Source organism: Choloepus didactylus, chromosome 17 (assembly GCF_015220235.1).
Source record: "Choloepus didactylus isolate mChoDid1 chromosome 17, mChoDid1.pri, whole genome shotgun sequence".
In the NCBI taxonomy this organism is placed as follows: domain Eukaryota; kingdom Metazoa; phylum Chordata; class Mammalia; order Pilosa; family Megalonychidae; genus Choloepus; species Choloepus didactylus.
Window position 1 is genome coordinate 16,129,073 of NC_051323.1, and position 12,713 is coordinate 16,141,785.

Genomic DNA, 12,713 nt, shown 5'->3' on the forward strand with positions numbered 1-12,713 from the left:
ATGCATAACTGCATGTCAAGTACAACTGTGCTGACTATATAGTATTTAGCTGGAACATGAATCACTTTTCCTATAAGTTCAACACGAGGGAGGTGGTCTCTCGGCCGTGAGGGGGCCTGGCCCACTATAACCCATTTTGATAATCACAAATCTGGGGATTTGAGAAAGTATTGTAGTTTTCTGTTTCCTTGTAATTCCCCTTTATATTGCAAATCCCTTGAAAATTGAGGACCTTTGTGTCTCTAGCACTTAGGCAATACCCAAAGCATTTCCTCTCAGTAAATTTTTATGGGGCAAAGTCACTATTTATTCACCAGTAAAATCTGTAAAATTTTAGCAGTCGGAATATTCTCTGTTGGAAAGGGTTTGGTGAAAGCAGTACTTTCATGTACTGCTGATGGCAAGATAAATTAATGTGACACTTTCGAAAAGCCTCTAGGCAATGCTTATCAATCATTATCAAATTGTGCATAGGGATTTCTTTCCTGAGAAAGCTTTGTAAGGCAATAAACAAAGAAACAAAGGAAGCAGTGTTTAGCACAAAGATATTCCTTCCAGCATTATTCTAAATAAAATTTTTACAACATCCCAAATACACAAAGGTAGGAGGCCGTTTTTTGTAAACTGTGGCCCGTTCACTGGATAGAATATTATGTAGCTATTGTGTGATGATCAGGGAGACTATGTAAAAATACAGAAAAATGCTAAACATTGTATGAAACATCTATTCAGAGAGAAAGCTAAAAGTTGTATATATCCCCCAACTATAGCCCTGTAAATATAAAGAAATAAATATTTATATAAATATATAAAAGAAAGAGAAAGAACAGAAGAAAATTCACTTGGCTGTTAGCAGTGTGTTGTTCTATTCAGATTGTGAAATTAAGGTGATTTAATCATTTTTTTTCTGTTCTCCACTATTTCAAGGTTGTACTATGATGCACACACTTATGTCCACATATAAAAAAACATTTATGAACTGCATTTTTAGGAACTGAGTATTCATGATTTGATTCAGCAAATGTTAGTGAGAGTCTTACCATGAGCAAGTCATGGCTGCCCTGCAAATCCAAAGTGAATCATGTAGATTCCACCCTCAGATTTGGAAAAGGCCATGGTTACAGAACTAATTATACTACAGCTTCATAACATGCTGCCTCGATGGAAGGGCTAATTGATCACACACTGGCTCCCTCCCAGCCTCAAGGAGCCAGAAAAGAGTCAGGACCCTGTATCAGCATCAGCAATGGTAAAGCCAGATTACAGAATGTCCCAGAGCCTTCACCCAGCTCCCCTGGAGCCCCGGGGCAGCTGAAGAACTTGCTGCTCTCTCTTACTGCAGGTGAAGTCAGTGGGGTGGGGTGGGTTAGGATGAAGAGTGGGGTGCTTATTGCCTGGGATGGCGGAAGGGAAGAGGGGGAAGGGTGAGGGGGTGAAGTGGGGGCAGCAGTTCTCCAGTGCTCCTTCTTCCTGAGGAGGAACCAGTCAGGGATGGAGGGAGAAGGAAGGAAGCTCACCCCAGATTTTCACAGGGGGCAGACGTGCGAGTGGGCGTCGTCCGTGTCCTCCTGGGTGGGGTGGAATCCCATAAAGAGACATCCTTGCAGTGCCTTGGGAGTTCAGAGAAAGTAGATTGTGCTGGGCACTTCCCAATTCCATGCAAGCCCCCTTATTCCCTTTAAAGCCTACTTTTAAAACTTTGCTTTCCTCTCAAGGGAGCGGGGGGCTTTGGGGTCCAGGCAGGGAAAGGTTACACCTTCTGGCCCACCCAGCCTGGGCCTGCCTTCCTGTCCTCTCCTGCAGAGTGTGTTTGCTACGACCTGACCTCAAAGGGTGCAAATGAAATTAGCTCCAGGACTCCACAGAGGGCCCCTCCTGCCCAGGAAGACAGTGACCACAGGAAACAAGATGTAGCGATACATTTATTTTTATTTATTAAGGGAAAACAACCCATAATAGACCCCCCTCCCCACCCCACCTTGGTTTCTTGGGAATTAACAGCTGTCTGGATCTGGGTAAGACCTGGGTGGGCCACTGGCCAAGAGGAAGTGACCTGGAGCAGAACATATTAGAGAAGGGGGGATAAAAAAACAACACCACAGAGCTCCAGTTTTGACTTTTGAGGAAGAATGAAGAGAAAAGACGTGAATTATATCAATCATGAAAATCAGTCCTGAGTCACCTGCCTGGGTCCCAGTGAGGCCCCATAACCCCCTGCCCTCCCTGGTTGCTTGCACAGGCCTTCTCTGGGAATCCGCGATTCGGGGTTGCTGCAGGCAAAAGAAGATGTTTCCAGAACTAGGAAGCAGGAGAGGGTGGACGCATTACACTAGAGGGAAAGCAGTGGTTTCCGAGATTGAGTTAAAAACGATCTTCAAATTTAGACCTATGTAATAGTAAGGTGAGGGCGGGACTGTGAAAACCAAAACAGTTTGTTTTTCTACCTTGTGGCTGCATGTCCTTAAAACAAAGGTCCAACTACTAACCTACCCTGCCGAATTGTGGTAAGGGTGAAAGGTGATCTAAGTGACCAGCTTAAAGGAATTAGGCCAGATGCTGGCAAGGGGAGGCAGTAAATGAAAGCTCATTTAATGTGTTTTCCATCTGCCTGCCTGTTTGCCTGTCTGTCTTCCATCCCTGTCTCCTTCCCTTCCTCCTTCCTTCCCTTTCTCTCTTCTCTCAGCCCTAAGTGTGTCTGTCTCGGTCTCTTCGTGTGTACCTGTAATATGTATTTCTGTATGTAATTGTATATTTAAACACTCATAGACTGAAGTATTGGGAGAGGGTTGCATAAGGAGATTCTGCCCATGAAGGGGAAGTAAAGGATGTAGCCCGTGCTCTTTGGCTGTGTCCATTCAGCATTTATTTGTCTCTCTTGACTTGTATTTAATTGGAGTGTGTGACCAAGAGGGTTATGCTGGAAACATGGTCTGAGAACCCTTGTACATAATTTAGGCACATCTTCAAGAAATGGAGGCAGAATTACGGAGCTCCAGACTCATGCTCCAGAGGAGACAGGGCTGTGTTTGTTGCCTCTGTGGATAAAAGTCAACTTTTTTCAAACTTATTTCTAATTTAATATGGGAATTAAGCTCTTTTAATGCTATGCACTTAAAATATGGGAAAAGAAGTTGGTTTATTGGAGGATTTATGCAATAAAGTAAGTGGAAATGACCACTGTGTCCTCTTCTTCCACTCCCCAACCCAGGAGTTGGCTGGGGAATTCTCTTCCTGAGGTTGGAAGTGGCTGGGGACAGAGGCAGTATTGGTGTCCTCTGATCTGTGGCTTGGCTGGGCATGTGCTCACCCCAGCTTCTCTGCAGGAGAGCTGGAAGACAGGAATTAGATCTCAAGGCCCATCCAAAGAGGGGGACATAGACTGTCCACCACAGTAGCCCCACCCTCACCGCTCTTACAGAATCCCTCCTCCTGCCCATCTGCCCGAGCCAGCTTCCATCAGTGTGTCTTTTCCAAGGGTGTTATATCAGTAGTGGGGCCCTACCCCTCTCTTGGGTTTGTTTCATTCTAACTTAGAAAAGATGTGACTTAATCATAATAGAGTTGATTTATTTAGCTTGCTTAAGGAGGCAAAGCCTGACCAAAGCCAGAAATCAATGCATCTCTGGTTTATTTTCCAGAAGCCATGCCTACTAAACCAAAGCACATGCAGGATGGTTTTAAATTCTCATTTTCCTACGGGAGGATTTTCCTCATAATATTCTATAGGAAACTCCCCATATATGGAAGACTTTTTACACTCATAGTGAAGTGATTCTTAACAAAACTCTAAGAAAACTCTTGTTTAATACTTCATGCTGAAAAAAGGGGGGAAATTAAATATTTGTTATGTTCAAGGCCTGTCACTTGGAGCACCAATCAGTGTAAGAGAGAATGGCTCAGTTTTACTGAGGGTTAATTATCCATAGGGAAAAATCCCCCAAGAAGCCCTCATTCTGGCTCGGGTATGTTTAGGGGTCAGGGTGGACAGTGAAGTGTGTGGCTTGTCTGGAGGAAAGGGATCCTGTGGGGGAGTTTGGGAAGCTGTGAGTGGGGAGGGAGATTGGAAACAGATTTTTGAGGGCTTTGAGAGTCCTTCCCCCCTTCCCCGCAAATGACGACTCACATAATGGAGTCACATTTGAAGATGTTGCATTGGCACCCATGTGCAAAATGAATTGGAGGTGGGAGGGATTGGAATCAGATTGTCTAGCTAGGAAGCTGCAGTGATAATCCGGCTGTGTGGAAATGGCAGTGAGAACAGAAGGGATGAAAGAGACATGAGAATTATAAAGAATGATTAATTTGTGGATGGAAGTAAAAGAGTGAAACAAACATGACCCTGGGTTTGGCGCATGGGCAACTGGTTGAATGGTGGGGTCTCATGCAGAAAGGGAGTCTTGGGAAAGGGTGGGAAAAAGGAAGGCAGGGAGAGGGGGAGTGGGAGGGAGGGAGAGGGAGAGAGAAGAAAACATGCTGGTTCAGGGTGAGATGTTTTGTATGAGGTAGGAAGGTGCTAGGAACGGTTTTTAAACATGAAAACTAAAATGTATAGGAAATACATCTCTTAAAGGCATGGGTTGATTTTTGCCCTCTGTGATGGTTTGGAGACTTTATGGACCCCAGAAAATTAATGTTCTTAAAATTAATCCATTTCTGTGGATATGGACCCACTGTAAGTAGGATCTTTTGGTGAGTAGGATCTCAAGATGTGACTCATGCAGGGTGGGTCTTAATCCTCTTACTGCAGTCCTTTAAAAGAGAATGAAACACAGAGAGAAAGATGCAGAAGCTGAGAAAGAAAGTCACAGATGGAGCAGCCAGGAGCTGGAAGAGGGACCAGCAGATGTGTCATGTGTCTTGCCACGTGACAGAGGAGCTGAGGATCACCAGTAGCCAGTCTTCAGAGAGAAATCATCACCTGTTGATGCCTTGATTTGGACATTTTCATGGCCTCAGAACTGTAAGCTTGTAAAAGCTTGTAAAAGCCAATCCATTTTGTGGTATCTGCATTTCAGCAACTTTAGCAAACTAAAACACCCCCCAATTAGTGTATATATTCATGGAAAAATATCACTTAATGCAAGAATGAGGCATGGTCCCATGAAAATTCTAGCCCTATTTTTCATTTTTGTAGCTACAGGTGCTGAGGAACTTTGTTCACATAAATAAGTAGATGGGAACAAAAGGAGTTTTGTTATGGTAAATTCACTTATGTTTTTGAACTGAATTTGACTTATATGCCAAAAATCAGAGTGATCTGTCATCAGAAATTATTTTTAATGATCTATCAGCTAAGAACTTGATAAGGCCTTCCTTCAGTTTTGTTGAAAAGTAAGAAATGGAAAGTGTCTTGGAAAAGGATGTGTTGCCCTCTGTTTTAGTTTCCTAGGCTGCTCAAGCAAATGCCATGAAATGGGTTGACTTAAACAATGGAAATTGATTAGCTTACAGTTTTGAGGCCAAAAGAAAGTCCAAATAGAGACATCATCTTCCTGAAGACCGTGGCGTTCTGGGGCTGACTGCCGGTGATCCTTAGCGCCTCTGCCACATGGCAAAGCCCATGGCGGCCTCTCCTGGCCCCTTCTTCTCTTCTGGGTTTCGTTGATGTTCAGTTTCTTGCTTCCTGTGGCTTACCCTCTTGGGAATTTCACTCCATTTAAAAAGAACCCCAGTGATAGGATTGAGACTCATCCTGATTGAGGTGGGACACAGCTTAACTGAGGTAACCTACTTACAGTGGGCTCACACCCTCAGGGATGGATTAAATTTAAGAACACTTCTTTTTTTTTGTTCTGGGGTACATACAGCTTCAAACCACCACACCCACATCAGAGGCATCACCTCCTCAGCACTGATGTTGCAGAGTTTGAATTATTATTTTGTTTGTTGGCCATTTTTCCATCCTGGGGCAGTGCAGCATAGTAAGGTTCAGGGATTGAGAGGAGTTATGCCTTATATAAAATGGGGAGAGGGATACTGGAAGGGTATGTAGGAAAGGAGAACACATCCCTCCATCACAGGCACCTTCCCAGGCAAATCCAGTATGGGAACGAATGATGAAAGTGACCACTGAGGGTCTGGAAATTGGTTCCCTTAAAATCGCCTATGTTTACTCACCCCAATCTTTACAAATCTCCTGGGGACACATGTACCTGCTATGAAGGCTGTTTGTCTCGAGTCAAGCACAGAACAGTGGCCCTTTTGAGACCCATGGGGACCGAGGCAGGGTCAGTGGCCTGGTGTGGTCATTGGTGTGTGGGCAGAGGCAGGACCAGGCTCTCTGACCAGCCACTGTCCAGAGTCGAATGCTTGATTCCCACCCAAGGCAGCAGGTGGCAGAAAATCAATTCTGTTAGCAAAAAATTGTAGACCAATCTGGGCAAAGGCTTTGGTTTTACTGAAGGGAGGGGTGCAAGAGCAGATTTCTGAGGTAGAGTCAAGCCTACGTTAGGGCTAAAGGGCCTCCAGGGAACCCCTGGGAAAACAGACAGGCCCGAGACACGGTCCTTGGGAGAGATTTTTTTATCTTTAATAAACAGCAAAACTCATTTTTCCTACAAACGGATTTTCATTTTGTTCTCTCCCAGTGATTTTTACTTTTGAATTATTGCTGGAGCTGGGTTTTGTAAAGACCACTCTGGATGAACCTTTCCTGCCTTTTTGGCTTTCTGTTCCTTGCACCACCGACTTTTCGCCAATTCTGCCTCTCGCTGAGCCCACCCCAGTAGTGTCCCCAATACACTCCCACTCTTCACGCAGTCACACCCAATTCCAGTTCCTTTCTATGTTCTGCCCATTTCTCCTACCTGACTACAAGGCTCATTTGACTAATAAATGAGAGAGACCTTCTCCCACTTTACAAAAGAAAGACAAATCACTGGATTTAGCCAAGTAACAGTGTCCCACTTCCAGGGTTCTTATCTACCCCAAGGCATGGCCCATGTATCTGATGGCCAAAGAATTTTTCATTCCCCTAGAGTCTAAATAAAAATCAGGCTCATTTCATCCCATAATCAGATAGCAGTTTTTCATATGCTGATTTGTCCCCCGATAGCTTTGTGCAAGTTGATTTTGAGCAGGCGGGCACGTGCTAATCATAGCTAAATGGTATGGATTCCATGAGCTGTCCTGTCATTTTTTCCTCAGGGAAACTAAACCCAAGGGCAGAAGAGGGGCCTCCTCTTGTGGCCCAGAATATGCCAATGGAATAAAATTTTTCTTTTGCCCAGAGCTTAAGGTTTACCAGCTTTTCACAGGCACTACCTGCATTGTCTTGCTACCAGCCCGGTACAGTAGGCAGCCTCTCGGCTTTGCCGTCTGTACCCCAGACGCCCTGGGGGAGAGCGAGGAAGGGACGGGCTTTCCTTTCCTCTGAGGAATGGACGGGGTCTGTTTGCATGGCCTCTTCTACTGGTCATGGGGCCAGGGAAATCGCCTACTGCTCTTGACCTCTGCCTTTTCCTTCAAGGACAACCCAACAGGAGGAGAGATGGGGGGTGGGGTGGGAGTGGGGGGGGGTAGGAAGGGCCGGAAAGAGGAGGAAGGGATGCAAAAGAAAGAGAAGGTGGCCTAAATTCAAGAGCATAGGGCTGATGATGTCATGGATTTTGTTACATTGTAAATATTTGGATGCCCGTAGTTGAAACCTTTTGTGGGTTCTGGGAATTCTGAGCCTTAATAAGATTCTATTTCTGCCTTCAGAAAGCACACATTTAAGTGGGGAGACATGCGAACAATTGCCAACAAGCAAAGAAATGTGCTGGCTGTGATGGGGGTGCACGGGGGTGGGGTCACAGCTCTGGGAGATGAGGGGCAGCAGCGAGGGGTCCCGCAAGCTCTCCTGCGTGCTTGAAGATGAGGTTGGAGAGATGGGCTGAATGTGAGGAGAATTCGGTAAGTTCATGCCCACTGGAGAGCACTGGGCTCCCCCGTTATCTGGAGGCCTGTTACAGGTCCCTATCCTCTTCAATATTGTTTTGGATGGTGTTCTAGTTTGCTAATGCTGCCAGAATGCAAAACACCAGAAATGGATTAGCTTTTATAAAAGGGGGTTTATTTGGTTACAGTTACAGTCTTAAGGCCATAAAGTGTCCAAGGGAACAAATCAGCAATCAGGTACCTTCACTGGAGGATGGCCAATGGTGTCTGGAAAACCTCTGTTAGCTGGGAAGGCACATGGCTGGCATCTGCTCCAAAATTCTGTTTCAAAATGGCTTGCTCCCAGGACGTTCCTCTCTAGGCTGCAGTTCCTCAAAAATGTCACTCTTAGTTGCACTTGGGACATTTGTCCTCTCTCAGCTTCTCTGGAGCAAGAGTCTGCTTTCAACGGCCATCTTCAGACTGTCTCTCATCTGCAGCTCCTGTGCTTTCTTCAAAGTGTCCCTGTTGGCTGTAGCTCCTCTTCAAAATGTCACTCTCAGTTGCTCTTCAGAACGTCACTCACAGCTGCACTGAGTGCCTTCTGTTTGTCAGCTCATTTATATGGCTTCAGTGATTTAATTTAGACCCACCCTGAATGGGTGGGGTAACACCTCCATGGAAATTATGCAATCAGAGTCATCACCCACAGTTGGGTGGGGCACATTTCCATGCAAACAACCTAATCCAAACTTTCCAACTTAATTCCCGCTAATATGTCTGCCCCCATAAGATTGCATCAAAGAACATGGCTTTTTCTGGGGGACATAATATATACAAACTGGTACAGATGGAGTTATACATTTTGGTTTTGTGGCTGACATCATGCTGTTGGAGGTTATTTTAGATGACGAAATCAAGGTTTTAATAGATCTCAACAATCTGGAACAAAGGTCCCACCTTAAGTGGGTGAAGTTTTTGTATTTGAATTTAGAAAAACCTTAATGGATAACTTTTTTTTTTTTTTAATGGGGAAGAGAATGAGAATGCTTACAGAATTTAAGACTTACAGAATTTACTTGGCAATAAGTTCAGTGCGTGAAAATATTGTGATTTGGCTAGTTAGGGCTGTATGGTTAGAAATACAGCATCTATAGTGTGGAAGGTTATGGTTCTGTGATTTTCTGTGCTGGAATATTACAATGTTCAGAAGAGTGGCTGTGATGGTTGAATATCAATCAGTGTTCTTCAAAACTTAGCTGTATGATAGCTTTCAACAAACATTTTAATGGGCTGCCATGGAAAAGAGGAACTGAACATTTTCCTGTAGATTTCTTCCAAACCACTTGTATTTTCCTATGTAGACATGCTCTTTCACACTTCAGCGTCTTTATTCGTGCTATTCCCACTGCCTGGAAATTTTTCTCAATCCTCTTTACCTGGTTAACCCATCTCAGTCTTCAAATCTCAGCTCAGGAATTATCTTTTCTAGAAAGGTCTCTTAGTCCCCCGTACCTGTACGTAAGTTCCCCACTTGTCTCTGCACAGATCCCTCATCACACTTCTCTTGTCGCATTTCCCTTTGTTATAGGGGTGCAGTGGGTCTGGCTCCTTGCTGGAGTGTCATGTCCTCAAGGCAAGGGCCCCCTCTGTCTCCTCAGTGTCTACTGAATATAAACCAGACAGGATAGAGTTTGAGACCCCTTCCCTGCCCTTCCACCCTTTTGTTGACTGTTCTTGTTTCCTACTTTTTTTTTTCTGCTCTTTTCCTTGTCCTTGCAGTTTGTATTTTATTCACATCGCTGTCATTTCAGTGGTAGTTTCAGAAGGAAGCAGAGATCGTAGGCTCATGGATTCAACATGCCACCTTCAGACAGTTTTATTGGATGCAATTCAGTAGACTACATACAATTCAGTGTGCCTGTACCGTTGATCCGCCTGTTCTATTTCTAGGTAATTAACTTGCAGATGTAAGTCTGCATGTGCATAAAAAGATGTGGACAGGGATATGAGTACACTGATTCAAGCATTGATTGCATGAGTGAAAAACTGGAAACAAATTATATGCCATCAGTAAGGAAATGGTTAAATGAACTCTGTTAGGTCTATCCTCAGAGCACTAGGCAGCAGGCAAAAAGAATGCTGTGGAGCTGAAGGCTCAGATCTGGAAAGCTCTCTGAGGGATATTGTTAAATTTCAAAAGCAAATATGTTTCCTATATAATCCCCTTATGTTCTTTAAAAACTCACAAAGCAATATCATATATCTTAATTCTGATGAATGAATATAGATTATGGAAAACGAATTAGTTGATGTCAATCTTGTTTCAATCTTGTGCCCCTGTGTTCTCACGCACACCTAGAAAAGGAAGGCTGTTCACCCAAAGGCTTCCACTGTGTTATTCTCCAGGTGTCATTGCCAGGCCCACCAAGCATATTGTTCATCAGGGGCTTGCTTATTGTCTCCTGTCACCAAGGAAGAGCTCAAACTCCTTCCCCCACCTTTCCCAATTAATCTGATAAGGTCATCATCACCAAATGCCCACACTGGCTTTCAACATGCAATGATATGAGTTGTATCTTTCTGTGTAACAAATCACTCTAAAACTTAGTGGCTTAAAACCACACATATTTATTCCCTCCCAGTTGCTGTGGGTCAAGAGTCTGGGTTTGGCTTAGCTGGTTCAAGGTCACTCGCAAGGCTGCCCTCAAGGTGTCAGCCAGGTCTGTGGTCACTTCCAGGCTCACCCGGGGACCGAGTCACGTCCAAACTCACTCATGTGGCTGCTGGCACAATTCTCTTCCTCACTGGTGGTTGGCCAGAGGCTGCCCTCAGCTCCCTGCCAAGTGGGCCTCTCTGTGGGGCAGCTCAGATGAGAAGAGGCAGAGAGAGAACAAGACGGAAGTCACAGTCTTCTGTAACCTAATCTCAGAGGTGACATCCCATCACCTTGCCATGTTCTATTTGTTAGAAGTAGGTCACCAGATCCAGCCCACTCTTGATGGGAGGGGGTTACACAGGGCATGAAACCAGGAGAGGGTGTGGTATTGGGGGGGGCGGGGGTGTTGCACAGTGGTAGGCAATTCCTAAATTGACCCCCAAAGGATTGCATGGGCAGATTCCAAAGCAAACATTTTTCTGGTTCAGGTGAAAAGAGGCTTTAGCCAGATCCATCCTTAAACAGTGACACCTAAGCACAGTTGCCTGCTGACTGTAGGTGCTAACTAATTGTATTTGTTCTTTCTTTTAGCTTTCCAATCTGAAATAATTTCACACTTAAAGTCGCAGGAGTAGTCAGAGAGCCCCACGTGCCTTTTACCCGGATTCACCATCTGCCAATAATTGCATTTTGAGTGCTTTATGAAACTTGCTGCACGGGGGGCAGTATTTGTACCCATCAAAGCTGGGGGGCTGGGGGGGAGGCAGGGGACATGGGCTGGAGCCAGCTGGCCTCTGCAAATGGGGTCGTCCTCTCTCAACGCTCTCTTCTTCCTCGCCCTCCTCCAGAAAATCCTGAGCGAGCCGCCCTGTACTTTGTCTCTGGCGTGTGCGTCGGGCTGGTCCTCACCCTGGCTGCCCTGGTGACGAGGATCTCTTGCCACACGGACTGCCGGCAGCGTCCTGGCAAGAAGTTCCTGCAGGCCGGAGAGGGCAGCGGCGACAGCAGCAGCGACAGCGAGGACGGCAGCTCCGACACCGCGTCCGACCCGTCGGTCCGGAGGCACCGCCGCTTCGAGAGGACTCTGAACAAGAACGTCTTCACCTCGGCCGAGGAGCTGGAGCGCGCCCAGCGGCTGGAGGAGCGGGACCGTATCCTCAGGGAGATCTGGATGAACCACCAGCCCGAGGTTCCCGGGACCAGGAGCCTGAACCGCTACTACTAGAGGGGTGGGGAGCAACGCAGCCCCCCAGCCTCCGGGCTCCTGGCGGCCGCCTGGACACCACCGGCAGAGACAGGGTCTGCAGGGAGGGTGGCACGAGGGGCGCAACTGGTTCTGCTAACTGAGACGAGCTGATGGGGAGGAAGGGATGCCTGGCTTTTCACTATGGCAGTGGAGAAAAGCAGGAAAGCCTGGTTTCCAGCCAGAAAGGCTGATTTTTGCTCCTTTTTGGCTCAGCTTGCGGAATAATAGAAAAACATTGGTTCGCTAACTTTTCTGAGTCTTGGAATGCTGTTGAAAAACTGTCAATGGCCATTAAAGAAATGGAACTGTGGTTTCCCTTGCTTTCTGAGGATCTCAGATGTTTCCACAGACTTCGTTCCTGTGTGTTATTCCTTTACAAAAGGAAAGGTTAGTATAGTAGGAGGGATAGGAATAGCAGGGTGAATGGAACCCAGCAAATGCAATATTCTAGATGGTTCCATGCTACGGAGGTGCTTTTGATCCAGATGGCATGACCTGTGCTCATTATTTAAGGCTGATTTTTAAATCTTGTGTGGCAGTGGGCAATCTTGTCCATTCCAACTGGCACCTCAGGGATTAAAATCCTACTTTTTCGTCTACTTCCCACCTCATTTATGAAAATGAGTCAAATTATTGTATTATGGAAGATGTGTCAGTGAAGTATAAAAAGTCAATAACCTCAAAGGATGAAGGGTTTTATTTTATATAAAGTATATATTCATATGTATATTTGAAAATGCTGCATAAGAAAAAAATCTTTGGGGTTCTTTTTTCCCCCTTTTAGAGAGAAGAAAGTTTTGCTGTAACTCCAGAGAAACATGATTTTAAACATACTGTTTTAAAACAAACAAGTTTGGATGTCCAAGAAAAGAATGGGAATGGGAGGAGGTAAGGAATAAAGCCCAAATTAGAATGAGATTTTAAAAAAAAATAAATGTTACACAAATTCTG

General features: G+C 45.3%; 2 protein-coding genes across 6 annotated transcripts in view; both read left to right on the forward strand.

Moving 5' to 3' along the window:
* Positions 1–12,711, forward strand: part of EVA1A (eva-1 homolog A, regulator of programmed cell death) — a 51,717-nt gene extending 39,006 nt beyond the window's left edge. For 4 of the 5 annotated variants that reach the window (XM_037807430.1, XM_037807429.1, XM_037807426.1 and 1 more), the window contains one exon: positions 11,365–12,711. In XM_037807430.1, the coding sequence (XP_037663358.1) occupies positions 11,365–11,741 (377 nt within the window). In that variant the 3' untranslated portion in view covers positions 11,742–12,711. The remainder of the gene's footprint in view (positions 1–11,364) is intronic. The other variant, XR_005212420.1, reaches the window with a different exon arrangement.
* Positions 1–12,713, forward strand: part of LOC119512632 (GC-rich sequence DNA-binding factor 2-like) — a 935,299-nt gene that overhangs the window by 210,677 nt on the left and 711,909 nt on the right. The gene's annotated exons all lie outside the window — the stretch shown is intronic.